We start from the raw sequence: 26,771 nt of genomic DNA on the forward strand, positions 1-26,771 counted from the left end.
TGCTATCACTTTGCTTAGTGTACTCAGAAATAACATTTTCCTTGCTTTTTCAGGGGCCTTATTTTAAAGGTCAATGTGATACTGACCAACCTGAAGACAAGAGGTTGGTTATAGAAAGTTGGTACCTGGTAACAGAGTTGCAAAAGATGTGAACTAATTGATCGTTGAAAGATAGGGACGATATTAGAGGAGCTTCAAAATAAAACATTATTTATTTATTTATCTATCTGTTTATGTATTTATTGTTTTTCTTTCTAGGTGCGTGCTATTATGATGCCAACCAGTCTATGTATGTGTTTGGAGGCTGTACCCAAAGCAGCTGCAATGCTGCCTTCAATGACCTCTGGAGACTTGACCTGAATAGCAAGGAGTGGATCCGACCTTTGGCTTCAGGTAAGAGAGAAGATGCTCATCTTTGCCTTCTTACCAGGTAACTCCCTCTACATTGAAACTACCTAATCCTTTTTGGTATTGGTCTCAAGGACAGGTTAATGGGGCCGAGGTTCTTTGTCAGATATGCTGTGTAAATTCTAAGAGTAATATGCTTGTGTAAGGTCTTTGAATTTTTTAAAAGTTTGTACTTTATCATTAGTATTGGTGCCCTGCCAACATTGCTGTACTGTTGTGTGAATTCATTTGCGTGGTTTTCTCAAGTACTCGTACAGGTGTGATAGATTCTTTGGTATGAAGTTGAAGTAAGAGCAGAAACACAGAGTCGTGAGAACTGTAGTTAACTGACAGAAGCTATTGTCCCAGGGCTAAGATCTCTGAATGTCTTTTGTTGTTGCCAGCTCAGATATTTGGGGAGTGTGTGGAACATGCCTCTGCTGGTTACTCTGAACAACCCAGGAGTGTGGGAAGATTCCACAGTAGGTGCATTCCTGCACAGTCCCACTATGCCAAATTCTGGCAGAAAGAAACAAGATTATTTTCTCCTTTTTGACCTAACCTTTTTTGGGGGAAAGAATAAAAGCATAATTGTTTTTGCGCTCATGCGGCTGGACAGTTTGAAAAGACACAGTTTGAGGGGCTGATGTGATGGAGAAATAGAGTCTGCTGAGTACAAAGTATTCTGTTAGCTTTGTTAGCAAGCTTTTTCCCAAGCATTCTTCATTTGGCTTTTCAAGTTTGGGATTCACTCTGGGACTAAGGAGATTCGGGTTTTCCATGTGCAGATTCCCAATTTATTTAGGTCTTGATTTACTACTTTGATTACCAAATGGGAGGCAACATGGTGTATTAAAAGGGCACTGGACTAAGAGTAAGGAGACATGAGTTTTATTTCCTGGCATAATCACTAATTCTCCATGTAACTGTGAAAAAGTTACTGAATCTCTGGGAGATATGTATATAGTGTAGGACTAGATGATTCTATTTTTAAATGGGTTGGGAAGGCTAGTTTATCTTTCCCTTTAGTTCTGTAATGACTGCTATAAATGTCTAGGCCAAGGGCTTAAAACCTTTTTATGAGAAGGAGCTACGTTTTGCCTTCCCAAAGCTGTAAAAGCTCCTGTTCCTTCCCCCAGCCGTAGGCAATAGCCGAGGGAGGAGCACACCGACAGTGGATACTTGCAGGTGAGACTGGGTTTTGTACAAATGAAGCTCTTTATTAAAATTATTGGAAAGATGAACAAGTGTTAATCTTTAAAAAATTGTAGAGGTTAGTACTGTTTTAGGGCCCTCAGGATTTTGCACTTTGGAGAGTTTCCCTTTCTAGCCCTTTGTTCTCTGTTGCACTTAGTGCAGTATTGATTAGCATTTGGAATTGCAGGTTCTAAAACGCAGGGCACCTTTTCAGCTTACGCATCCTACTGCCTCTGTGTTCATTGTCCAGGTTCCATTTCATAGCAGCTTTGGTGCCAGTCACAAAATACTAAGACTGCCTTTCTCCGTTTTGTAACCAAACTTGATGCCTTTGATAATTTGGTGTGGATGTTGCTCTTTCTTGTAGAAGTGGAGCTCTGGACTCTGGGACCTTAGTAGCCTGTTGCCAACTACGTTGCTTAGTTTTCTTTATTTGTCCCTATAAGATAGACATTTTGTTTTTAACCACGAAGTTTAAAGACTGTGTTTTGAAATTTCCAAGATAGAAGTATCAGAGAAATAACTGACATGATAATTCAGATTCTACAAAATCTGAATTTTTAAAAATACAGTGTTAGGGGCCGGCCCGGTGGCTCAGGCAGTTAGAGCTCCGTGCTCCTAACTCCGAAGGCTGCCGGTTCGATTCCCACATGGGCCAGTGGGCTCTCAACCAACCACAAGGCCAGTTCGACTCCCACAAGGGATGGTGGGCTGTGCCCCCTGCAACTAGTAACGGCAACTGGACCTGGAGCTGAGCTGCGCCCTCCACAACTAAGACTGAAAGGACAACAACTTAAAGCTGAACCACACCCTCCACAACTAAGATTGAGGACAACAACTTGACTTGGGGAAGAAAAAAAAAAGTCCTGCAAGTACACACTGTTCCCCAATAAAGTCCTGTTCCCCTTCCTCAATAAAATCTTAAAAAAAAAAAAAATACAGTGTTAGACTGTTCCCTTTTATAAAACATGTAAGCTCCTGAATGTTTAAAGTAATTTTCTAAGGAAATATCTCAATCTAGTTGCCACATCACTCTAATCTACAATTAGAGCCTAGTTTTAGAGGGGGGGAACTGAGCTTTTTGAAATGTCTACTTAAAAAAAAAAAAGAGCAAACAAATAATAGTTTAATAAAGAGTCCCATGAGATTCTCATTTAGGCAGAAATCCCATGGGAAGATTGCCTGAGGAACTATTTCTATATGCTGTCATGAGTCCCAACCAAAATTACTTCCTAACTGAAACATCAATGAGTCTTTCTGAAACAAAACACAGTTGTTGATGTCTTGGTGCGCCTGAGTCACCCAATTTCGTGCCTGGAGGTGGGTAGGTTGGAGGGTGGCTGAGGGGGGTGGCTGCTACTCACCACCCTTTGGTGCCAGGTGTGAAGTCTTCTAGCATTTGAGCATTTGCAAGCAATGAGTATTTAATGCTTTAGCTGTGCATAGTCTTCAGAGTGTAGCCGTTTGGGAAGAGCATCATCAAACGAGCAGTGGAGAGTCTTGACAGAGGTGCGACTGCGCCAGTTGTCTTTTTACCTGTTTGTTTGGTTCTATTGGGATGAGACTAGAGCATTCTCCTTTTGGTTGGCATCTTAGTCAGCTCAAGCTACTGTAACAAAATACCGTAGACTGGTTGTCTTCAACAGCAGAAGTTTATTTGTCAATGCTGGAGGCTGGGGTCTTGAGATCAGGGTGCTGGTGAGGGCCCTTTTCCTGGCTTTCAGACAGCTAGCTGCCTTCTTGCTCCGTCTTCACATGGCAGAGAGAGGGAGTTCTGGTGTTTCTTCCTCTTATAAGAGCACTTATCCCATCATAAGAGCTCCACCCTCGTGAATTCATCTAAACCTAATTAGCTCCCAAAGGTCCCATTTCCAAATGCCATCACATTGGGGTTAGGGTTTCATCGTATGATTTTGGGGGGATACAGTTCAGTCGTAGCAGTTGGAGTTAATGCGATTTGCCAATGAAACTTTTTCTTGAATTCCTTTTGAAATCATGAAGTGCTCCATCTAATAAGCGTGGAGGCAATGAGTGCTGGAATGAGAGCGACCTCCAGCAGCACTTCTCAGACATTCCCAGGGAAGCAGTTCCTCCTCCCTTTTACACTTGCTAGTGTGGTCCCTGCCCTCATGGAGCATATATTGTAACAGGGAAGAAACAAAAAACGAGTAAGCAAATTGTTAGAAATTATGAAGGAAACAAACAAGGAATGAGATACAGAATAAGAGGGGAAGAGCTGCTTTAAACAGGAGACAGCATTTTGTTTTACTGAGATCTGAAGGATGAAGAGTGGAGGGAAGTGAGAACAGCATGTGCATAGACCTGGGGCCAGTGAAAAATAGGACATTTGGAGGATCTGCAGCTACCTTTGTGGACGCAGCATTGTGAGCAAGTAGAGGAGCAGCGATGGAGTTGAGATATAGACCAGGTTCTGTGAGACTTTGACATTTGGAGCAGAGGACTGTTATGACCCAATTTACATTTTGAAGAACACTTTTGCCACTATTTAGGAAGTGGATTGAAGAAGGCAAGAAAGTAAAACAGAGAGAACAAATAGGAGGCAATCAAAATAGTACAGGGGAGAGACTGTGGTGGCTTGGACTGGATTCCGAGTAGTGGAGATAAAGAAAAGTGGAGGGATTTGAGCTGAATTTTTATGTTAAAATTGATGGGAATTCTTTTTTTTTCTTCAGTTTTTTATTGGAGAATATTGGGGATCATTGTGTTTCTCCAGGTCCAAGTAGTTGTCCTTCAGTCTAGTTGTGGAGGACGCAGCTCAGCTCCAAGTCCAGTCACTGTTTCCAATCTTTAGTTGCAGGGGGCGCAGCCCACCATCCCATGCGGGAATTGAACTGGCAACCTTGTTATGGAGAGCTCGCGCTCTAACCAACTGAGCCATCTGGCCGCCTTGATGGGACTTCTTGATGAATTGGGTATGGGAGGGTAAGAGGGTCAAACAAGGCTGATTTATGTTTCAGGTTTGTGCAGCTAGGTAGATAGTGGGACCGTTTGCTGAAATGGAGAATAAATATTTGGAAAAAGTTTAGTTTTTGATCTCTTGAAACATTTAAGTGGTGGTATCAAGTATTAGTTGTTATGAGGGTTTGACATTTAAAACAGGCTTGACTTCGTAAATGGCAGCACAGTTTTTCCTTTTGTTCAGTTCATTCTTCTCTCATCCTTCATTTGTTCATGCAGCAAGTATTTATAGATTGCCTACTCTGTGCCCGGTATTGTTTTAGATGCCTGGGATACATTACTTAACAAAACAGACAAAAATCCCACTTCTAATAGAGCTAAAGTCAGATGAGGGAGGCCACAGTAGAAACGACAGATACATATTCTAGTATGATAGAAGATGATTAATGCTGTTACAGCAAAACTATAGCATGGTACGGGGGATCGGGAATAGGGGGATTATATTAATAACGAGGGTGATCATGGTGGACCTCAGGGAGAAGATGACATTAGAACAAAGACTTGATTTATACAAGAAGTGAACCATGTGGATATCTAAGGAAAGAACATTCCAAACAGAGAGCATAGCCAGTGCAAAGGTCCAGAGTTGGAGTGTACTTGGGACAGTCAAGGGATAAGGAGAAATCCAGTGTGACGGGAACAGACTGAACAAAGGAGAGCGTGCGAGAAGAGGAGGGGGACACACAGTGCAGAAGAGGGTGTCATATGTGGAAGCCTTTCTGGCCATTGTAGACTGTCAGATTCTTTGAGCAAAATGGCTGGTCACTTAGGTTTCTGAGAAGGCTGTGTAAGAGGGCAAGTGTGGCAGTGAGGAAACCAGCTAAGAAGTGGTGACAGTAACCGAGGTGAGAAGTGAGAAATGATGGTGACTTTCAGTAGGCTGTTTGCAGGAGAAAAACTAGGTGGATTGGGTAGATCCGGGGGAATTCGCCCTCGGGTGGGATATGGAGCGTGAAAGAGAGAGGAGTCAGGGACAGCTCACAGGATTTTCAGCCTGGGCGTTTGAATGAATGGAGCTGCCATTAACTGAGCTGGGTAAGACGGTGAGTGGTCAAGTTCGGCAAAGTACAGGAGAGATGAGAAGTTCAGTTGGAAACATGTTAAGTTTCAAATGCCCGTTAGGACATCCAGGTGGAGATGTGAGTGGCTGGAGTTCAGGGGAGACATTTGTCTGGATACCAAGTGAGGGTCATTAGCACCCAGATGGATATAAAGCCCCGAGACTGGATGAGGTTACCAAGGGAGTGAGTGAAGAACAGGACGCTAAGTCTGGAGCCTCCAGCATTTAAAAATCAGGAAGGCAAGGGGGAAATAGCAAAAGACTAGAAAAGGAGCCCTGGGGAGGTAGGAGAAAACCAGGGCAATGTGGCATCTTGGAAGCCACCATACTTGAAAGTGTTTCCTGGAGAGGAAGAAATAATCAACCATGTCATATGCAGCCGAGAGCTCAAATCATATGAAGACTGAGAATTGACCTTGAATGCAATAAAGAGTATTGTCAATGAGTGTTAAAGATGAGAAAGCCTGTTTGAAATAGTTTTAAGAGAATAAAAGAAAAGAGTTGAAGACAGTACATATACACAATACGTGAATTTTTTTGAAGAGTTTTTCTCTAAAGGAGAGCCGAGGAATGAGGTGCTAAGTGGAGATGACTGGGATTGAGAGGGTTGTTTTTTCAGATGGCAGATTTTGTAATATATTTATATGCTGATGGAATTGACCTCGAGGGAGGGGTTGGTTTGGATGGAGAGGAAGACGTGTTAGAGCAGTGTCCTGAGTAGTGAGAAAGGCAGAATCTACCTCCCTTCACGTGAAGGGGTTGGCCGTGGATAGGAACACTGACCGTTCATCCACAGGATCAAGAAGGAATACGTGGTTACAGATGCCGGTGAATGGCTAGACGTGGCAACTGGTGGAAGTTCTCTGTGATTGCTTTATCACTCAGAAAAACATAATTGAGGGTGGGTTACAGCAGAAGCCGTTGGAAATCCTGGCCTGGAAATCCTGGCGGGTGATTATGAATGTACAATTGTGTACATTGTAATCTTTGCCAGGTGGATCTAGGAAGTTGAATTGTTTCCCCTTCTGGTATTAAGGTAACACTTTAATTCTTCATCAGGTTCTTTTGACTCAGCCTGTGGTCAGCTCCTAAAGCAAAGGAGCAGGTCTTGGGACAGGTACTTCAAAAGAGTAATGTTAAACCATTGTTTCTAAAATGGCCTTTATTCATACTGAAGTTAGTTTTGGCATCTGGTTCATGTATACTATTATCATAATTTACAGCCTTTTGGTTACTTTAAATCAAGATAAAAGTTTTCAAGTAGAAGTTTTTGCACTTAAACTTGGAGTGTTTTGGTTTTCAATACTTCTTAGGTATTAGCCCACACCCATTTACAAAAGGGGAACAAATTTCAGTTTTAAAACTTTCCATAGTTAGGAGAGTCTGTAAATGTTAGGAAAAGATTTAAAGCTTAGCCTGTCATCTCTGTTAACTGGTTAGTCCTGGAGCAGTTGATTTTCCGACCGACTTTCCCCCTAGAATCTTCTTTCTGAAAAAAATTTTTTTTCCTTTCCATTTTCTCCTCTTTCACTCACACATGCAGTTCCAAGTGATGGCTTGTGGTTCAGGCCCTTTGTTTGAGAAAAAAGAATGCACTCAAGGACAGAGGTATATAAACCAGATTCCTGTCCCAGCCTTGGCCTTGCCACTTCTGAGGTACTTGCCTCTGAACCTAATCACTTCTGCATTCTCTGGGCCTTGATTTCCTTCTCTGAAAAAGAGGAAGAGACCACTGGTCTGAAAACCGCATAGAGATCACCTTTATCCAAATCACCTGGGAAGCTTACGGAACGTTTAGATTCCGTGGCGTCCCAGCAGACTCACTCAACTAATCTCCAGGGGCTGGGGGGAGAGTAGTGGATCTGAATTTTTAAAAAGAGAAAATGTCCCGGTGGATTTTAAACCTAGCTAAACTGAGAAATCCTGAATCCCTACAAAATCTTCCTGCTTTTTTACTGTGCAATCTGCGACCTCACTCCATTATCATTGTCCATTAGGTGGGTGTGTAATGTGTCAAACTGGACTCCTGAACTGTTGCTAAGGAAGAACGATGGCTGCTCTGTGCAATCTTAGCTGCTGCTTTGTAGAAACAGCTGCTACCTTTTACCCTAGTCAGTCAGGAGTGGCCTACTGTCTGAGGAAGTGCTGTGGAGAGGGTTCTGGGGGTGGGGAGTTGGGTGTCCCAGAAGCCGCATATATACTATCTAACCTTCAAACCAACCCAGTTAGGTTGGCACTACTGTGATCCCATTTTAGAGATGCAGAAACTAAAGCTCAGTGAATCACCCAGTAATTTACCTAAGATCACATAGCCAATAAGTGATAGGGTATTATTGAAACCCCAGATTTTGTCTAAAATCTGTTTTTTCTACTATGCCATATTGTGAGTAGTTTTATTTTTTCTGTAATTTATTTAATATTATTAAATTTTAAAACTTTTTAAATACTTCTTAATTTTAAATAGAACAAAGTTTCTATATGCTTCACATCCAGTTTTCTCTGTTGTTAACATCTAGTCATAATAGTGCATTTGTGACAATGAACCAATATTGATACATTATTATTATTAACAAAAATCGATACTTTATTCAGATTTCCTTATTTTTTAAAAATCTAATGTCCCTTTTCTCTTCCACGATCCCATCCAGGATACTTAGTCTTCATGTCGCCCTAATTTCCTCTTGCCGATGAGAGTACTCAGACTTCCTTGTTTGACAACCTTGACAGTTTAAGTTTTGTCAGGTATTTTGTGCAGTCATTCAGTTTGGGTTTGTCGGAAGTTTTTCTTGTGGTCAGACTAAAGTTACTGGTTTGGGGAAAGAAGACCATGAGGGTAAAGTGCTGTTCTCATCACACCATATTAGGGCGATTTATCAGTGTTCTGCTTACCTTGATCAGCTGGTTGACATAGTGTTTATTAGATTTCTCCACTGTGAAATTATTTTGTCCCTCCTATAAAATTCTTTTCTATAGTTTATTCTTCTTTCTTTTCCTGGGATTCCCTTCTCTTTTTTTTGTTGTTGCCCTTGGTCCTTGTCTTTCCATTGAATTTTGGGGGAATAACTAAGTTCTTTGTCTGTTATGTCAATCTTCAGAGTCAGGACAGGAAAATGAGCAGAGGGTGTCATTTGAAGAAACCTTTTCACACCTTAGCGAATTTTAAAATATCAACATGACCTGCCTTTTTAAATTTTTTGGTGGGGAGCAGGATGCCGGAGAGAACATACCTCTCTTATTATGACCTAACACAATCAAGCTCTTTCTAGCTACCCAGAGTCAGAAGAAGCTTTGTTGGAAATAATTGTGTTCCTTTAAGACTGTTCCCTAAAAGAATAATCATATCTTCCAAAATCACTGAGTAATCTGCAGAAAAGCTAGTTTACTTTTGGAGTCAAAGGCAGGAAAAAGAAAGAGTAATGGTCATATCAGATGTATATAGGAAGGCCAAGATATCCTTAGCTGCTGGAGAGTGCTAGAACTGTCCAGAAATAACTACCCAGAGTGTCACTGTTTCTCTTGCTGTGTAAATGATACACCTTAAAAATGATGTGCATAGAGCTCCTGGATCCATTGATGAAGCTTTCTGTTCTGTGTCTAGTGAAAAAGCTTAGTCTTAAATTCTCTGCTACCCTTTCCTGAGCCTGTGGTAATGTCGCCAGGAAATGTCAAACAAGTAAGGGAGCCTGGAACTGATACCTGGCACCAGGTGTAACCAAAACAGCTGACAGGAGCGTGTTCTGGAAAAGATCACCCAGTCCTTCCCTTGGCTGAGGTCCCCAGTGTTAATACTGACACCGAAATAGCTGGATGTGGAACTTTTCAGCATAACGTATTAGTATATTAATAATCATTAGATTCTGTTTTACATTTAACCACTTCATACATTTTCAAACAATACCATTATATGCAAATATGTTCCAAGAATGCCAGGCCTATGGAGATATGAGAGAAGTAGATGCTTGTCAACTGGTAAATAGTGGACCGTGTAACAGGGAGATGTGCCTGCCTTTCAAATACACTGCAAGCTTCTATTCTCTCTTAACAGATTATTGATCTCACTGTTATAATACTTTCTTTGTGAGTGAGAGGGCCCAATTAATTCTACCTATGGATCTTTTCTTGATTTCCAAATATATTGATTACCAGAATGTGTTAAAATCTGTCCTTAATATTTTCTCTTCTGTGTTGAAAATCCTGCATTCTTTAACTTTTATTCATTTGGCCCAATTCATGAGCCTTTTCTATCCTTCCTTAAAACCCTCTAAACCTTTTCTTGTTTTAGATAGAAATCCAGAGTGTCGCTGAGAATAAGCAGTGACTTCCCTTAGACTTTTGAGCTTTCATATCTATGCATTGTGAGCCTGTCTGCCTACCATTTTGACAAGCCCATTTTTGGTTGCTCTTGGGTTCCCTGTGCAGTAAAACTCCCAGACTGTGTAGTGTTTCTGTTTATCCTCAGGTACACATAATTCCCCCCAACAGCACTTTGTGTTTTATGAACACGATAAACTTGATTTTGTCTGATGCCCTATCCCTCTGTATCTCCAAATGCATTCTAGATATATTAACTTTATGTCCTGAATGAAACTGCAGAAATCTAATCCTATATGGTGGGGTGCAAAAGATATTATCCTTGAGTTACTTCTAACTTCTGCTTCCCCATGAATGATCCTGTTGGTTTGCAGGACACTCGGAAATACCATGTACCCACTCATGCTCAGTGCACATTGGCTGGCTATCTATTCTCTCTATATAATCAGGATCAGGCCAGTTTCTCAAGTTTTCCAGCTCTTGTGACTTTGAGGGATTTTTGTAAAGAATCTACAGGGTGCTCTTCCTAGGTGGGTGAGAGTTGTGATTGGTCATTTATTAACTTAAGAATATCACCTTGAATGCTGGGAGACTACTTGATCTTTTCAAAGCTCAGATTCTACCTCTTATCTCTTCTCTGGGAGATGAACTCTTGATCTCTGCTTTAATTAATGCTACTTTTCATACAAGTAGTGCCCCTGATAATTTTCCTCTTTTCCATAGTTCTCTCTGGAAGTGATTAGGGGCTATGGATTTCATATTTGATTTGTGGGCTTTTACACTCTGTTCTTTTTTGCCTTCTCTCCCATTTTAGTAAGCCTACTGAAATCCCACGGCCCAATCTTAAAATGTTTCTTGCTATTTGATTTACATATGTGAGTTCCAGGGTGGTTGCATTTTACGTGAGTAATGTGTTCTTGAAGACCTCATGTAATGAATTCTAATTCTGACAGTGGGTTGCTGACACTTCTGTTTCCTGGTGAAAGTCGTAGGTGACGCCGTGTGACAGCAGTGTACACAGGGTTTACAGTTCACTGTACAGCTTTGACAGTAGCCAGTCTTTTTTTCTTAGCAATATTTTATTAAGACATAATTTACATATAGTAAAATGAACAAATCTTAGGTGCACAACTCAAAAACTTTTTTACATATGTATACAGTCATATTCATCACCTATATCAGGATAGAAAATACTTCTGTTACCTCAGAAAGGTCCCTCATGCCCCTTTCCTGTTAACACCACGCCTTGCAGAGGTAACCACTGTTCTAACAGATTTTTGTGGAGGTTCATCTTGGTTTTTTTGAGATTCAGCCATGTAGCTGCATCTATCAGAGTTTATTCCTTTTTATTGCTGTGAGTATTCCATAATATGAGTATACCGCTTTTTTTTTTTTTACCCATTTCCTGTTGATAGATACTTGGGTTGTTTCTACTTTGAATATAGCTGCAACAAGCATTCTTATATAAGTTTGTTTGTGGACATATGCACTCATTTTTTACTTAAGATTTAATTGTCAGCTTTAAGAAATATTCTAGACATGGGAAGTATCGGAAGGAGTTCTCTATTCACTTAGTCCTGCTCTAAGTGGGACGATTTGATGATATAACTAAGTATTATAGAGGTTTGGGGAGGAAAGACCACTTGGCTAATAATTAAAGGTACTAATTATTAGGATCTCATGACCTGAAGTGATGGCAGGAATGTGTTATGGGAAGGAGGGAGGATACACGGTAATACCATTAAGACCATGGTTTTTGATCAGGCAAACAGACGATTGCATCCAGCTCTCTGTTACTTAGTAACTGGGTTATTTAAGCATCTCATTTGCATCACCTTTAGGGTAGATATGGTAATACCTGCCTTTCATAGTTTTTGTTCAGATTACATACACTACAATACTGGTTATTGTATTGTATTGTATTGGCTGGTTGTTTTTATTAAGATGATGTGCTTTTGATGAAAATAAGTATGAAGTATTTGAATCTCTACGTCCATTTTTTTTTTTCATGGAAGTCACCCAGGGCCCAAACTCCACTTCAGATGCCAATCTCTATGAATAAGGCATGGGATGTTACTTAAGTGACTATTTTAAATTCTTTTTGTATTAGCTTCTTCCTGATCCATGGATCCAGTCCTAGTTAATCTTTATGAGTTGGTGATTTCTCCTTGTCTCCTCTAGCCCTATGCAATCCTGGAACAGCCTGGATCTGTGGTGGTCTCGGGAGATGTGAATGAGAGGAGAACCAGTGGGTTCCCCTAGGAAAGGAAGGAATCCTTCCTGTTTATTTATAAAGTTCAGATCCTGGGATTTTTCCAGAATACATGCTTTTCTAAGGTGGGTACATATTCTCTCCTGCTGGAGAGAAGAGTGGGAAAATTTGCATAGCATGAATCTGAGTAAATTTTGGTACCCCGGGGAAGAGAAGAAGATTATACCATATTTCAGTTTGGCTCTCTCCTGCCTGACTAAGATTTTCCTGTTTTGACACCAGGCCAGAAACTTTATGACTGGCAACATTGTTTTCACTTCTAAACAGAGCCACTTAAAAGAGTACCCCCCCATTAGAACTGCAATTAACAATTTATCAGATTAAATTGAGACTCTGAACCTCTTCTCCTTCCCCAGAAATTGAATCAAAAGACTACTTGAAATGGACAAGGAACTATTACTGGTTTTCATGTTGTTAATTTTTAGCTGATAAGTGCTGCCCTATTCATCAAACAGTCTTTCATTTGGGTTTGTTGAGAAATGAAAACAATGCCAATAGGGAATTTCTTTTGTTCCTGCCTGTGGCATATATGGTTATACAGGATTTAAAATTTTCTCATGCCCATTACAAAAGTTCCTCTTGTTTTGGATGTTCTGTAAATGACCCAAGGAGTGACGTTTTTAAAGATGTGGGTATAATTTTAATAATAAAAATGTGTACACCGAAGCTTAAGAGCCAAACAAGCTTTGTCTGATATCAGTAAGTTGTTTTGATGTCAATCAGTAACTTTCTGGCCATGTTGCAACTGAGGAATAAAATAGGAAAAGCAAAAAAAAAGGGCGGGGGAGTGTGCGGGGAACACCTAAAGAAGCATTTGGCCTTTCCCCTGGGAAAGGCCTACTGATGCCTCCAGGTAGGTTGTGAGAACTGGAGCCAGTTCTCAGCACGACTCATAAGGGATCTGTAACCATCGGGCTTCTGTGGATTGGTTCAGTTTAGTAAACTTTTTCATAAAAAAAAAAAAAAAAATAGCTCCTGTCCTCTAGGATAGAATAATCTTATTGGGAGACTTATTTCAACACAGTGTGCTAAATACTCGGATTGAGGTAGATACAGGAGGCCCCTCTCCGTTCACCCCTCCCTCCCCTCAGAGGGCCTTCCGCCCAGCACAGGAAGAGATGGTGCTGGCAGGTCCTAAGAAAAAGCCGTGTCTATGTGGAGGAAGTTAGTTCTTTTGCATCTAGTACCGTGTCCTTGATGATTAACTGAAATCTCTATTTTAGACTGAGTTACAGGGCACACTTGGCTAGAACCAAATCTTAGAAAGGAGTTGAGAGGTTCTGTAGTAACTTTGCCAAAGGATAACTTGATACTACCTCCTACTTCCCTTCTTTAAAATAAACATTATATTTATGTATCTTCCATGGGCATCGATCTAAATGCAAAGACTTACTGTAATTATATTAAAACGGAACTATTGTTGTCATCAGAAGAGAAATTGATATCTGTTCCAGACAGAGCCCCTGTGGTCCGACTGCATACTTGGGAGACCATTCTGAATAGTTACTTGTCTTCAAGGTGTTCACAGCCCAAGTGAAGTGTTCTTCTAAATTTTCATTTTGTCTCCTTATTCCTCAAACCATGAAACCATGAAACATGCTTGTCTTGTTCCTATTACAAAGTATTACCCATAAAATCAAAACGGTTTAGAGATGTAAGCAGATAAATGACAACCCCAGCAGTTTAAAGAAAAACTAAAGGGTTTCTTGCCTCCTGAGTTGTAAGCGCCAGCCTGTCCTTTTATGTTCTTGAGGTTTTCTGATTCAGATGCTAATGTGGTATTCTGGGAAATGCCTCTCCAGATTATTCTTCTGACCTCTGATCTCTTGCTATCAAGGTCAGTCACTTCACACACTACCAAATGACAGCTCTATCTAGCCACAGGCTTGAGCAGCTTCCGGAGACCCAGCTTGGGTCCTATCAGCAAAATTAATCTCTCCCCACCCCCCATACAGACACCAATTCAGGCTCCTCACTACCACCGAAATGTACCCACACAAAAGAAACCGTAAGGTAGGCTGGTCAGTCAATCTGGTCTATCTGGTCTTATTTTGCCCTCAAGGCCAGTTTTGTGTGGGAAGGACCAGTGTACTACATCTGGAGTGAATGCCTTTCATTGGACCTGCCCTGATAAAGTGTGTGTGTGTGAAGAGTCGTGACTAGGAGATGGAGAGTATGATCGGAAACATCAGTGCCATTACTCATTCCCTCCTGTCCCCTCTGGCATCATGACGAGACAATAATTTGAAAGCATTCAGGGAAAAGGTTTTGACTGCCAGTTAAGAAGCAGTTAGACTATACCCCCTTTAAAAAGCAAATGAGGGCCTGCCGGTGGTTGGAGCTCCGTGCTCCTAACTCCGAGGGCTGCCGGTTCGAGTCCCACATGGGCCAGTGGGCTCTCAACCACAGTGAGCTCTCATTCCTTGAGTCCCACAAGGGATGGTGGGCTGTGCCCCCTGCAACTAAGATTGAACACGGTACCTTGAGCTGAGCTGCCGCTGAGCTCCCGGATGGCTCAGTTGGTTGCAGCACGTCCTCTCAAGGTTGCTGGTTCGACTCCTGCAAGGGATGGTGGGCAGCGCCCCCTGCAACTAGAAAACAGCAATTGGACCTGGAGCTGAGCTGCGCCCTCCACAACTAAGACTGAAAGGACAACAACTTGAAGCTGAACGGCACCCTCCACGGCTAGGATTGAAAGGACAACAACTTGATTTGGAAAAAAGTCCTGGAAGTACACACTGTTCCCCAATAAAGTCCTGTTCTCCTTCCCCAATAAAATCCTTAAAAAAAAAAAAAAGCAAATCACACACCAGAACATCCTGGAATTCTGGAATTTCATGAGCTCAGTAGAGATGTTTTTGTCCAGTGCTTTTCCTCTGGATTCATTAGTATGTTAGTGAGTCCCACAGTTAAATTTTTCATGCTCATAGTTTTCTTGTTTTCAAACTTTACCTCTTATAGTCCCTGATTCGTAGTTTTAGATCTTTCTATTTTCAGAGTCTTGGAGAACTATTAGCAAGTTGCTTATGTTGCTATAAGTAAGTCTTAAAAGTGATTTGCCAGAAAGCCAGCAGATGGAACAATTTTTAAAATTTATTTTGCAGAGTGTAGGTTCAGTGACATGTAGATGAGGACGACCAGGGAAATGTTTGTACATTGACAGTGTTAAAGTCGTTCCTTTCAGCACCTCTTTAATCAAAGCATTTGTCCAGGAAAACCGACTTTGGACCCTCGTCCTTGCTCTACTGTCAAATTGAAGGGTCCCATGGAGTCATATACAGTGTGTATGCACAGAAAGAAGACTGGATAGATTCAGTGCTAAGAAAAATCAACTGAACTTGGATGTAAGGCAAAAGGCGGCCTGCGTGCCCTTTTAGAGTCATACTGGAGCCTTGTCTCGCAGAGTCACTCAAGGCTGATTTCACTTTCTCCAGCGTGGCTCTTCAAGGCTAGTCCCTAACATCAGCTTCACCAGGGAGCTGGTTAGAAATGCAATTTCTCAGACCCCACCCCATCCTCCTAAATAAGAAACTCAGAGAGGGGTCCAGCGAGTTGTGTTGTTAACAAGACCTCCAGCTACTTCTGATGCAGCTAAAGTCCAAGAACTACAGCTCTAGGGGAATGGTAACTATGATTTATACCACCTTAATAATAAGCTAATAATAATAAATCATGATCAGAGTGTGCAGATATAAAAATAATTTTAAGTCATGCGTAAAATACAAACACCCTCAGTTAAAAAAGGTGTTTGTTTTATCATATATCAAATAGTTGAGCTGCTCTTCTTGTCCTGGTTCTATGTGAATAGAAACTGCAATTGTGGGAAAGTGGCATAGAAACCAAACCAGAATTTGTAATTGCTTCACTGTTTTACCATCTTTGCAAAAGTAAACAGGAATGCCTTGTAATTCTACCACTGCCTTTCACATGTGAAATTTTCTTCTGATTCATCGGAACCTTGGGAAACATCTGAACCAATTAGCAATTTTAGGGAATGTTAGTTCTGTGTAGAGGGTGCCTATCTGATCATCCAGGTTCCCACAGCTGCCATTTTTGGCTTGTGCCTTGTTTTGAAATTTGCTCCATTGATCATATCTGCTGTGTGATTAGGAGGCCTTTGGCGTGTTTTGGGAGTGAAGCCGATGAGGAGAAGCACTGACTCTGGGGGAGCAGGCTCCAGTAACATGTCCGTCCAAGTTTGATATGGGTACATTTGGTACTGGGGTGCTTGGTGAGAAGCTACATGGGAGGGACACCCTTTCTTCCTCCACCTTTCCCAGTGGCCTCATTATTTTTGAAGGCAGGCCAAGAAATGTCTTAATGAGTGTAAAACCTTCATTTATAAGTTTTCTTGAAGGAAAGGTGTTTATTTCATATGTCACCATGGTGGTGATGGATGGGCCTTTTAACTGTGGAGATTCTACTGTCGGAGTAGCCTGTATTGTACAAGATTTCCAACGACTCCGTCTCTAATGTAGTAGGTGGGTGTGTTTTAATAAAAAATTGTTAAAAACTATGCCGTATCATTCAGGATACCCTGTGAACAAACTGCATGCACATAGGTGCAATTCTTCAAACTTTAGGACCTAACATTCTATCTAAGGACATTCCATAGCTAAGTTAGTTGTTTCCCCTGTCTAGTAATGTATGGTGATGTATTTCTGTTTTAAAGAAAGATTATAAGTACTGGGCGTTTATAAGTAAAAGGCATTTAAATAGCTTACTTTTCTTAGGACTTTAAAACAATGAATTAAATATGTAATTTGAACACGAATTTCTTTTTTTTTTTCTCTCAAAATTCTACTAAACATTTATTGTTTGTTTTCCACTTGGCTAAAGAGACTATTAAATAAAGATACAAAAATTGCCAAGGTTCATTGTCCTCTGCAGTCTCTGATCTCACCATAAATTTAATTCATTTTCTTTGTGGACCTTCCATTAAGATAATTAGAAGGAGAGTTAAAGACTCTGCTTTAAACAAATTCAAAATATAAAATACGTAGATTTTTGGAAGTGATAAAAGTAGGGACTCTTTATGAAGGCTTCACAATATTGATTTAAAGTAACAAGAATTTAAAAGTATCTGATTTGCAACAAATAATGCAAACATGCATAATTGGGTCATAGAAAACTTGATACACCTGTATCTTTGCCCTCTTGCTGCTGAATTAACTGTATAGAAGTTGTATGTTGACTTCTGTGCCTTCCCTGCCTCCTGCTTCATTTGTTCTTGTATAGTAATTTTTTCTCACATTCCTTACAAATGGAGGTAGAGAAGCATGATTAATTTAACTTTTAGCATGACTCTACTTAGCTGTGGAGATATTTAAGTAAGATGCTGAGGTTAAAGTTTCTATTTGTGACATAAAACAGACCTTGGAAATGCTGGATGAGGGAGTTCTCCCACTCTGGGATAAGTAGAAGGAGAGATTTTTGGCTTTCCAAAATACCAAGATATTTGGGACTTCATTTTGGAAACCCCTTACCTGAAATAATCCATAAGGATTGCTTTATCATTGTCACTGGCCCCAGCTTAGCTTTCCTTGGAGAGTCCAGAGAACAAGTACAGGGTCCTGCAGTAGCAGCAAAATATGACCCAGAGCCTTGTGGAGAAAAAGAGGCCCTAGGAATAGCCTATTCGGTTTCCTTATCTCTCTGTCTAACCTAGGTCTGTGGCTTACCTAATTAAGATTTAGGAAAGAGCTTTTTCAGCTTTGAAACACTCAAACTTTTTAGGGTGTCTGACGTGTTTGTGGCAACTACTCGTCAGAAGGAATGTATCTGTATGCATGAAGAGCAGTCTGGTATAAAGGTTAAGAAGATGATTTTTGTATTGAGATAAATGGATTGGAATCCTGGCCCCGCCACTTATTAGTTCTGTGAACTTGGGAAGTTATCTAAATGAGCTGTGCTTCAGTAATCTCATCTGTAAAATGGGACTAAAACTAGGTCTTTGGAAAGGATTAAATTAGTTAAAACATGTAAAGCACTTAGGAAGGTGCCTAGCGTATAGTAAATGCCCAATAAATATTAGTCATCCTTAGTAGCAGTAGTAGTAGTTATAAGTAGCAGTAATTGTAATTTCTCTGAAAAGTCAATCAAGTCACACATTCATTCCTACAGCTTTCCCTATACCCTCTAAACATAGGCGCAGTTTATGAATTTAAAACCCTTTGTGTAAAGTAGAACTTTCTGTAATGATGGAAAGTCTGTGCCTTCCAGTTCGGGAGCCACCAGAACCACGTGGCTAATGGTAAGTGTGCTGGACAGTGCAGGTCTAAAGTACAGCCGTTCCTCAGGTTTGATTGTGCATGTCATGTTTTACCAGCGCTCTTTTTAAGTCTGTGAATGGTTTTTCTCCTGAAGAGGTATGTATTCTTATACTACATTTGTAATCTCTTTGAACCCAGAACTGGTAAACATTGATTTGCCTTGCCTCATAAAATACTGATAATTTGTTTTAAAAGATATTACAGGAAACATATTGTACACGTGAAAGAGCAAACGCAAACTCATCTTACCATGTTAACCATTGTTTTTTGTTTTCAAATTACATTTGATGTATTAGATTTACCTTCCTGGGACTTGGATAACTTCCCTTTCATATCCTCTACTGTCAGTCACAATTTTATTTCTATTGTGCTTTCTTGAGCTAAATAGTTATTCTGCAAGGAATACTCTGGTCAAATACTAGTAGTGAAATCTGTCCACCGGTTCAGCTCTATTCTCATAGACTGTGCTACGCAGATAGCAGTACCAGCAGATAGATAGATGTCTGTGACTAATTGACCTGGTATTAACGTCGTGTTAATTTGCTTTAACAATAATAATAAGAATACCAGGCACTGTTCTAAATGCATTACATGATTTAACTCATTTAAGCTTCATAACCACTTTATAAGGCAGGTGCTGTTGTTAAATTCCATTTTATACATATGGAAACTGAGGCAGGAAACTGGCCTGAGTTTCATAGCTAGTTATGTGGCAGGGCTGAGATCTGAGTCCAGCAGGCTGGCTTCAGAGCCTGTGGTCTTAACCATAGTTCCTTAGGTTAAACCTTTGGTGCTAATTGTGTTTTGGAATTGAGAGTTTTTCAGATTTTAGAAGGGGAATATGATGGATATGCCTTTGGAATACGTCGGTGGAGGCTGCAGCAGCACCCTCTAATCAATCTTAACTACGATTCTGACAGCAACACAGATTAATCTGTATTTAATCTTTATTTAATCTGTAGCAGATTAAATAAAGAGATTAAATAAAGACTGTTCAATAGCCTCGTCATTTCAGGTCAAGTTTTGTGACCAGATGAGTTTTGAAAAAGAACTTGGACGATTTTGGAATTTCAAATAAGGGGTTGAGAATCTACTCTATGTAACCTCTCATAGAGGCCGTCATTAAGTGGAGTGAGTAGTGAGGGGCTGGAAGAGACAGTTGCATTGAGTTCCTATTTCTCACTTTAAACAACTGAAATAGCTTTCTTTGTTTTTTCCTAATCACAATGAGCAAGGATCACTTTTTGCAAAGTTCAGCCAATACAGAAAGTCTTTTATAAAGAAGAAAATGAAAATCGTCTATAATCTTACCGTTCAGAGAGATCAACTATTTATCGACCTTCTAGACTTTCTTTTATATGTAATGAACATATACAGGAAATTTGATTTTTTTAAATGGGCTCAATTTGCATGGATTCAAATTCCTTCTCTGACACTACTTGGATGTGTGACCTTGGGGAAATTAACCACTCTGTGCCTCAGTTGCTTTATCCAGTCAGTGGGGATCACAGTAGGGCCTACCTCCTCGGTTGTGTGTCTAGCACTTCACACAGTGCTAGGAGCAGAGCGCCCATCACCTGGTAGCTATTATCAGTCCATGTTCTGTCACTTGCTGCTTTCCGTTTTCACGTCATAGAGCGTGCTCATTCTAAGACAAATAAAGGCCATGTAATTTGTGGTTGCCACGTAGTGTAGTCTTATATGGCTATTCCTTGATCTGTTTGAACACCAAATGAGCATCATTGTATTTATTTCTTTTTTCATTTGCCCATCTATCTCATGAGATTGATCCCTAAAAATGAAATTGCTGATTCAAAGCATATGCGCTTAAAATTTTTTGATACAAATTGTCCAGTTTACGTTAAAGATTCTATTTTTGTTCTCATGTTTTTGCTATTTTGGGGACCCGTGGTCTGCTGCTTCCCTTTTATACAGTTGATTTTAAAAGCCAGGATTTCCAGTATCTCAAATCCAAATCTCAGTCTGGAAGACTTTTAAGTTACTATTCTGCCGAAGTCTGTTACTTTGTTTACTTTTCCCAAGCTTTCCACAGTACTTCTGAGTTCCAAGGTAAAGGCAAGAGCTTGAGGCTTTGGTATTTCACAAAGTAAATCATCTTTGGGTAACACTAGCATTTTAACGAGACCATTTTATTAGGTTTTCTAGTTGGGTTGGGGGCGTCCTCCTAGGAAGGCACAGTTTTTAGCCAGAAATCATGAGACTCTGTGAAGGACAGCAGATCATGAGTAGCCCCCTTCGTCACAATTCCTGAGGGATGCGAGGGTAGCAAGAACTAGCTCATGGAATACGGCCGTCAGTGTCGCAGTGTTGCTGATTGACACGAGCACTGTTCCTAGAGGACTCATTTCTGCGGTGAGACCCTGTTGGATGGATGTTTGTTCGATGAGGAAAGTATTCACAATCGCTGATGCCACAAAGTGTTTCAGATGCTCGCTCTGTATCCTGAAGACTGGCGCCTTCTCAGGGAATCATGTGAAGTTACTTTTACGGAAGGCAGTGCTCCGCTCCACCTTTTCAGCCTCCAGACTTTGTGATTGACATCATGACAGCAGTCTGAGCAGGGCTTTGCAGCCATGTCCCTCCTCATAACCCCGTGCTGCAAGGGGAGCCAAAGCGGAACTCCTCAACTGCTATCAGGTTAATATACTATTGGGATTCCTTCTGCTTAAGATTGCCTTTGTAAAATGGATCCCACAGTTTTAACAACAACAACTAGTTCTTTTTAATTTCCAGTATTTACTGACACCTGGATATTGAGACAAAGTACTTTGGTCTTGAGCAAACTAAAGGTGGCATGTAAAGTAAGGGATTGACAGAACTAGCAATTGTTTCCAAGACCAAAAGCTCTGAAAAGTTACGCTCCTATAGGACATATTTTATCCCTAAAGTTTTCCAGCATAAGTCAGATTTCTGTTGTTTCAAAATTTGGTCAACCTAGTTAGTTCAGGGGTCCAGCCTGGAGGGCCTTAGTAGTCACTCTTGGTGGAAGGCCTGCAGTTTCACTGGAAGGCCTTCATATCAGCCTCGAAAGTGGGCTCCCGTTTGTGTTAGGCCCATAGCTAAGGGTCACTAGAGGTCACTGTGTTAACATTTCACTCAGGACACAGGAGAACTGCATTCTGCCTACTTTTTGACCTATGTTTGGTAGCAGCAGTTATTTTTTAAGTGGCATCCAGGTGTCTAGCCTCTCTACATACTCCCCCCTGAGTCCCTTACATTCTTTCCTTTGTGATCTCTACTAAGCTTTTTAAAGAGATGGGCAGGAGAATCAACATTTATTGAGCACCTACTATGTGCCAGGCACTGTGCTAGTTGCTTTGAATGTATTATTTAATATGCAAAACAGTCTTTTGAGATAAGTACTTGTACCCCGAACTTCAGCAGAGCAAACTAAGCCTGAGAGAGGCCAAGTAACTTTCCTCAAACTCAGGTTTCTCTGTTTTAAATATAAAAGATGTATAAATTGGTGATGGTTTGCTCTCAGATCTGCAAACCCACTTTTGTCTCTTCATTTCCCTTATGCTTTATAGCATTGGTTTCTGTTTTGCCGCTCTTCCAGGGAAAGGTGGTCTGTAGACAGCCTACCTATGACTTGTCATGAGAGCCTGAATCCTAACCACGTGTTACTGACTTCTCCCAGGGTCCTATCCTTCCCCCAAAGCGGGAGCAACTCTGGTCGTGTACAAGGACCTGTTGGTGCTGTTTGGTGGCTGGACGAGGCCAAGCCCGTATCCCCTGCACCAACCAGAGAGATTCTTTGATGAAATACACACTTACTCACCCTCTAAAAACTGGTAAGCCACAAAGGTGTTTTCAATCTGGAATGTAAGATTTTAAATGAATGGATTCCTTGTCTTCTTTTTGTGTCCAAAAATCTCCTCGAGGATTTGATGAAAGAATTTGATACACTCTTTTCCCAGGAAAAAAAAAAATTACATATGCACAGATTTTGCCCTGCAGTTTCAGAGGGTTTCCAGGACCCCGTTAAAACCTAAAATTAAGGACCCTCATTCTAAAGAGAAAAAGTGGAAGAGATTTATTCCTCTTCGAAGGAAAATGAATGAGCCAGTTGAACAGGGAGCTAGCTCTTCAGCTTTGGCTGTTTATTCCCCAGGAGTGCTGCAGATCCAGATGGTTCCTTACTCCTTGCTATGTCCCCAAGACTGACTCCCACTTGTTTCTCAAACATGTCTTTTTTAAATGGCCGAAACCCCTGTTCCTTATAATGGACTACTTAGTACAGGGCTCTTGGTAGCTTCTACTCATCAGGACTGTAAAAGGAGTGGCAAGTGGTGCTCCTTCAGCCAATTAGGCTGAAGCAGCAAAGGAACCGTGACGGAGTCCCTGGTCACCGTCTTCTCATCTCTCCACTCTACCTCCAAGCCATACACATGGAGAACTTGAAAGTGAACGCACCTTTAGCAGCTTGGTAGAAAAGGCATAAACACTTTATGCCAGCGCCCATTTACTATTCTCATAGTATCTATACTAAAGGTGACAGAATTGTCATTTTAATCGATGTCTACTTACTGTTTTCCACCTTAAACACATAAGACCAGAGCAGATGGTGCTGACTTCTTGACTTCCTCTTGTCTTTTTATATTAGGTGGAACTGCATTGTGACCACCCATGGGCCTCCTCCCATGGCTGGCCATTCCTCCTGTGTGATAGATGATAAAATGATTGTCTTTGGTGGTTCCTTAGGATCCCGGCAAATGTAAGTATCTTTGGTTTGCCCCCTGTCAATTTGCAGGTAAATACTACTGGGAATAACAGGTCAGAAAAGTGAACTAGTTGGGGTCTGTATTCCTGAACATGGTTCAGATCCATCCAATTAGTTACCTCGCCCTAGTATTCCATTTTTTGATCCCCTAGTCACAGACCAATAAATTGGAAAACTTGCTCCATAGAATCAGGGCTGGTTAGAGTCTCTCTTCATTGGGTGTGTGGTTCTGTTCATTAGGTCTCCCCCTTGTCTGCTGCTCCCTGTGCCTGCAGAAGGCCACCTTCCAAGACACAGAGCTTTTGCTTGCGCTCCCTTATGACACAGCTTGTGCGCTTTAGAAAAGGGGGGAGGTAGCTTGACAGGACAGGTGGAATGGCTCGCTCTCCAGATGGGACAGGTTGGGGGAGTGGGTAGGAGCCAGAAAACTGTGTCAGGTCTGACCTACTTCTGTGAGGCTTGTTATCCATACCCACTGTCCTCTCCATCTCTGGCCACAAGTGGTCAGCTCAGGCCAGAGTCAAGAGCCAGAGCTGCCCATCTGGATCACCGTCTGTCTGATTCAGCAGTAGCAGCAGCAGTGGTCATTTCCGTTGTACTCTGAAATGAAAGTTGATGAGCGCTGTCAGAAACCATGCCAGACCCAACCCTGTTCTCTCAGGTGCTCTCTATCTTCCTATTTTAAAACATTCGTGGAAGAGACTGTGTGAGCAACCCTCCAGATGAGAAGGTTGAGGGCTTAAGATTTGGGAGCTCCTGTGTCCCTATGTGTGAATAAATGACCTTACAAAGGGGACCATAAAATAGAGACAGCTATCTAGGAGTTTGTCCTTGCCATACTGGTCCCTTGAGGGTTGGAGATGCCAGTTTGTCCTTGATAAAGCTGCAGCTCTCATTAGCCATGGTGAAATGACTTTTTGTAGCCCAAATCAATAAATCTTTATCTCCTGGACAATGATAGAGCTGCCTTTTGAATAATTTTTTTCTCTTCCTTGTGGTTTTTGCTTTTAGTGAAGACTGTATCTTCACCAGTAGCTATTTCCTGCTCTCACCAGTTAACTCTTATGTTAGGTGTTAGTGTGTGACTACACACATGACGCAGACAAATAAGGCCTTACGGGTCGGTGGAAAGAACAGAGGTTTGAGGGTCTCCAGGTGGGTTCCAGGGAAAGGAGCGGAAGTTGAAGCACTGACCACGAGTGTGGCACTTAGTGGGGCATCTTTATAAATGTGACTTTATTTAGATCAGTCAGCTCTTGTGGTCCCTGGTCGATTTCAGTTCCTTCATCCTTGTGTCTTGTCTTCACAGGAGCAATGATGTCTGGGTCCTTGACCTCGAGCAGTGGGTGTGGTCCAAGCCAAACATCTCTGGTCCCAGCCCTCATCCTCGAGGTGGCCAATCTCAGGTGCTCAGGAATGAAAATAACTAGTCAGCCAACACTGTAGCATCTTTCAGTTAGGACAGGAGAGGGAGGAGGGAGTCAGGGAAGATGCCAACATGCATGCCAAAAGAGAATTTCTCATTATTTTTGCTGGTATTTGCTTTTCAACTTCCAATGGGTTCCATTTATTTTTAGTGGCTTTATATTATGCTTCTCCCCAAAGCCTTTACTTTGCTGCTTCGTTTCTTAAGAGAACCCTGTATTTTATGTGATTGGCACTCTCATGTTAATAGTTGATCAACAAAGAACATACCCATTCAGGTGAATCATCAGTAATTTGTTCACAGGGATCAGAATTGGCACGGGAGAATGGAGGGCTTACTGGTAACTAGAAGACGGCATTTGGGAGCTGGCTAGGTTGTTTTCATAACCTATATGACTGAAACATAGGAGGTCAGATGCCTGTGTCTTTATAGGTTTATTTTAAATTTCTTCCTCTTCCCAGATTGTCATAGATGATGCAACTATCTTAATCCTTGGAGGGTGTGGCGGTCCCAATGCTGTGAGTATTGCTGGTGTGGCATTCCCGTGCACATGCTGCTGAGTAGTCAAAACTTTCTTCTCCTGTCTCGTCTTTCTCTCTCTCTCTTTTTTATTATTAGTTTCAAGTGTACAAAATAACATAATGATTAGACATTTACACCCCTTACAAACTGATAACCCAAACAAGTCTACTACCCATCTGACACCGTACAGAACTTACAATACTATTGACTGTATTCCCTATGCTGTATTTTACATCTCATGAAAAAATATATATATAATATATATTATATATATGATCCTGTCTCCTCTTGTGAGAATGTGCAAGATCATTTCTGTGGCATTTTCATTTTCCATTCAGGTATGTAGCCTTTGTATTTTCTAGCCTTTTTCTTCGCTCTTTTTTGGGGGAGGGGAGAGGTGCTTTTAATCCGAGACATTCATCTCTGAATATTCATATCTATATTTTTCCTACCCCCACTTCCTCTTTAGGCTATAATGTTTGCTGCTATAATTTTGTCAAGGACGGGTGGGACAGAAAAGTAGGTTGATAGTTGCCAGATTTTACGGAATTTATTTTAAGAATGCAGATTCATAAAGTTATGAATATCGTGTTTCCCCGAAAATAAGACCTAACCAGAAAATAAGCCCTAGCATGATTTTTCAGGATGACATCTCCTGAACATAAGCCCTCATGCATCTTTTAGAGCAACAATGACTATAAGATTCAGTCTTATTTTCGGGGAAATACAATATGTATTATCTATCCATCCTCCCCCATATACATGCATACAGACAACCACAGGCAAAATTCAAAACCACTTAAAATTGATTCAAGGGTCACAAGCACGATTTCATGTGCCTGGCCACTTATAATATATGAATGAATAAAGGCAGAAATCAATGAATAACCAAAGACTGCTATTTTTTCTGAAGAGCCCACATACTCTCTAGACCAGACTGCACAATTTTGAGATTCCAGCTCTGTGCGTTTGTCTTGTAACATGAACCACACCTGAGTCCTGTTGTTGGTTCTTCTCTTACAGCTGTTCAAGGATGCTTGGTTGTTGCACATGCACTCAGGTCCCTGGGCCTGGCAGCCACTCAAAGTAGAAAATGAAGATCATGGGGCCCCAGAACTGTGGTGCCATCCAGCTTGCCGGGTAAGCGGGGAACTGACAGTCCTGAAGGAGGAGAGGTCCTGTACTGTACAGCCGAATCCACTTGTCAGAGTTCTAAGCAAATTTGTATAGAAATTGAAAACACCTTGATGTCACAAAATAAGTGGACAGTAACCATAGCTCCTTGGGCGATTCTTACATATGTGAATCACTGGAAGAGAAAACTCAGTGGGCCCCATTCATCCTTTAAATCCAGCTATAAGCATGTCTTTGTCTAGAAGATTTTCCCCCAGGGTCCCCCAAACAAAAGCTGATTCCTCCCTCTACTCTATCCCTATTCAGTAGACATAATTCTAATGATAGCACATGTCACACTATAGCAACAAATTGCTCCCGTGTCTTTCTCCCATTCTAGCCTAAAAAGCAGACTACATTATTTTCATCTCTGTATCTCAGGTACCTGCAAGATGCCTGGCATATCCCAGATGTTCATGATAAGACAT

At 41.1% G+C, this 26,771-nt stretch overlaps 1 protein-coding gene across 2 annotated transcripts in view; it reads left to right on the forward strand.

The window, feature by feature from the left end:
- The window catches only part of FBXO42 (F-box protein 42), a 78,040-nt gene that overhangs the window by 46,429 nt on the left and 4,840 nt on the right, over positions 1–26,771 (forward strand). For both annotated transcript variants that reach the window (XM_081056146.1, XM_081056147.1), the window contains exons 4-9: positions 259–393; positions 22,140–22,293; positions 23,106–23,216; positions 24,532–24,628; positions 25,110–25,166; positions 26,194–26,310. In XM_081056146.1, the coding sequence (XP_080912272.1) occupies positions 259–393; positions 22,140–22,293; positions 23,106–23,216; positions 24,532–24,628; positions 25,110–25,166; positions 26,194–26,310 (671 nt within the window). The remainder of the gene's footprint in view (positions 1–258; positions 394–22,139; positions 22,294–23,105; positions 23,217–24,531; positions 24,629–25,109; positions 25,167–26,193; positions 26,311–26,771) is intronic.

The sequence above is a fragment of the Rhinolophus hipposideros genome (assembly GCF_964194185.1).
Source record: "Rhinolophus hipposideros genome assembly, chromosome: 8".
In the NCBI taxonomy this organism is placed as follows: domain Eukaryota; kingdom Metazoa; phylum Chordata; class Mammalia; order Chiroptera; family Rhinolophidae; genus Rhinolophus; species Rhinolophus hipposideros.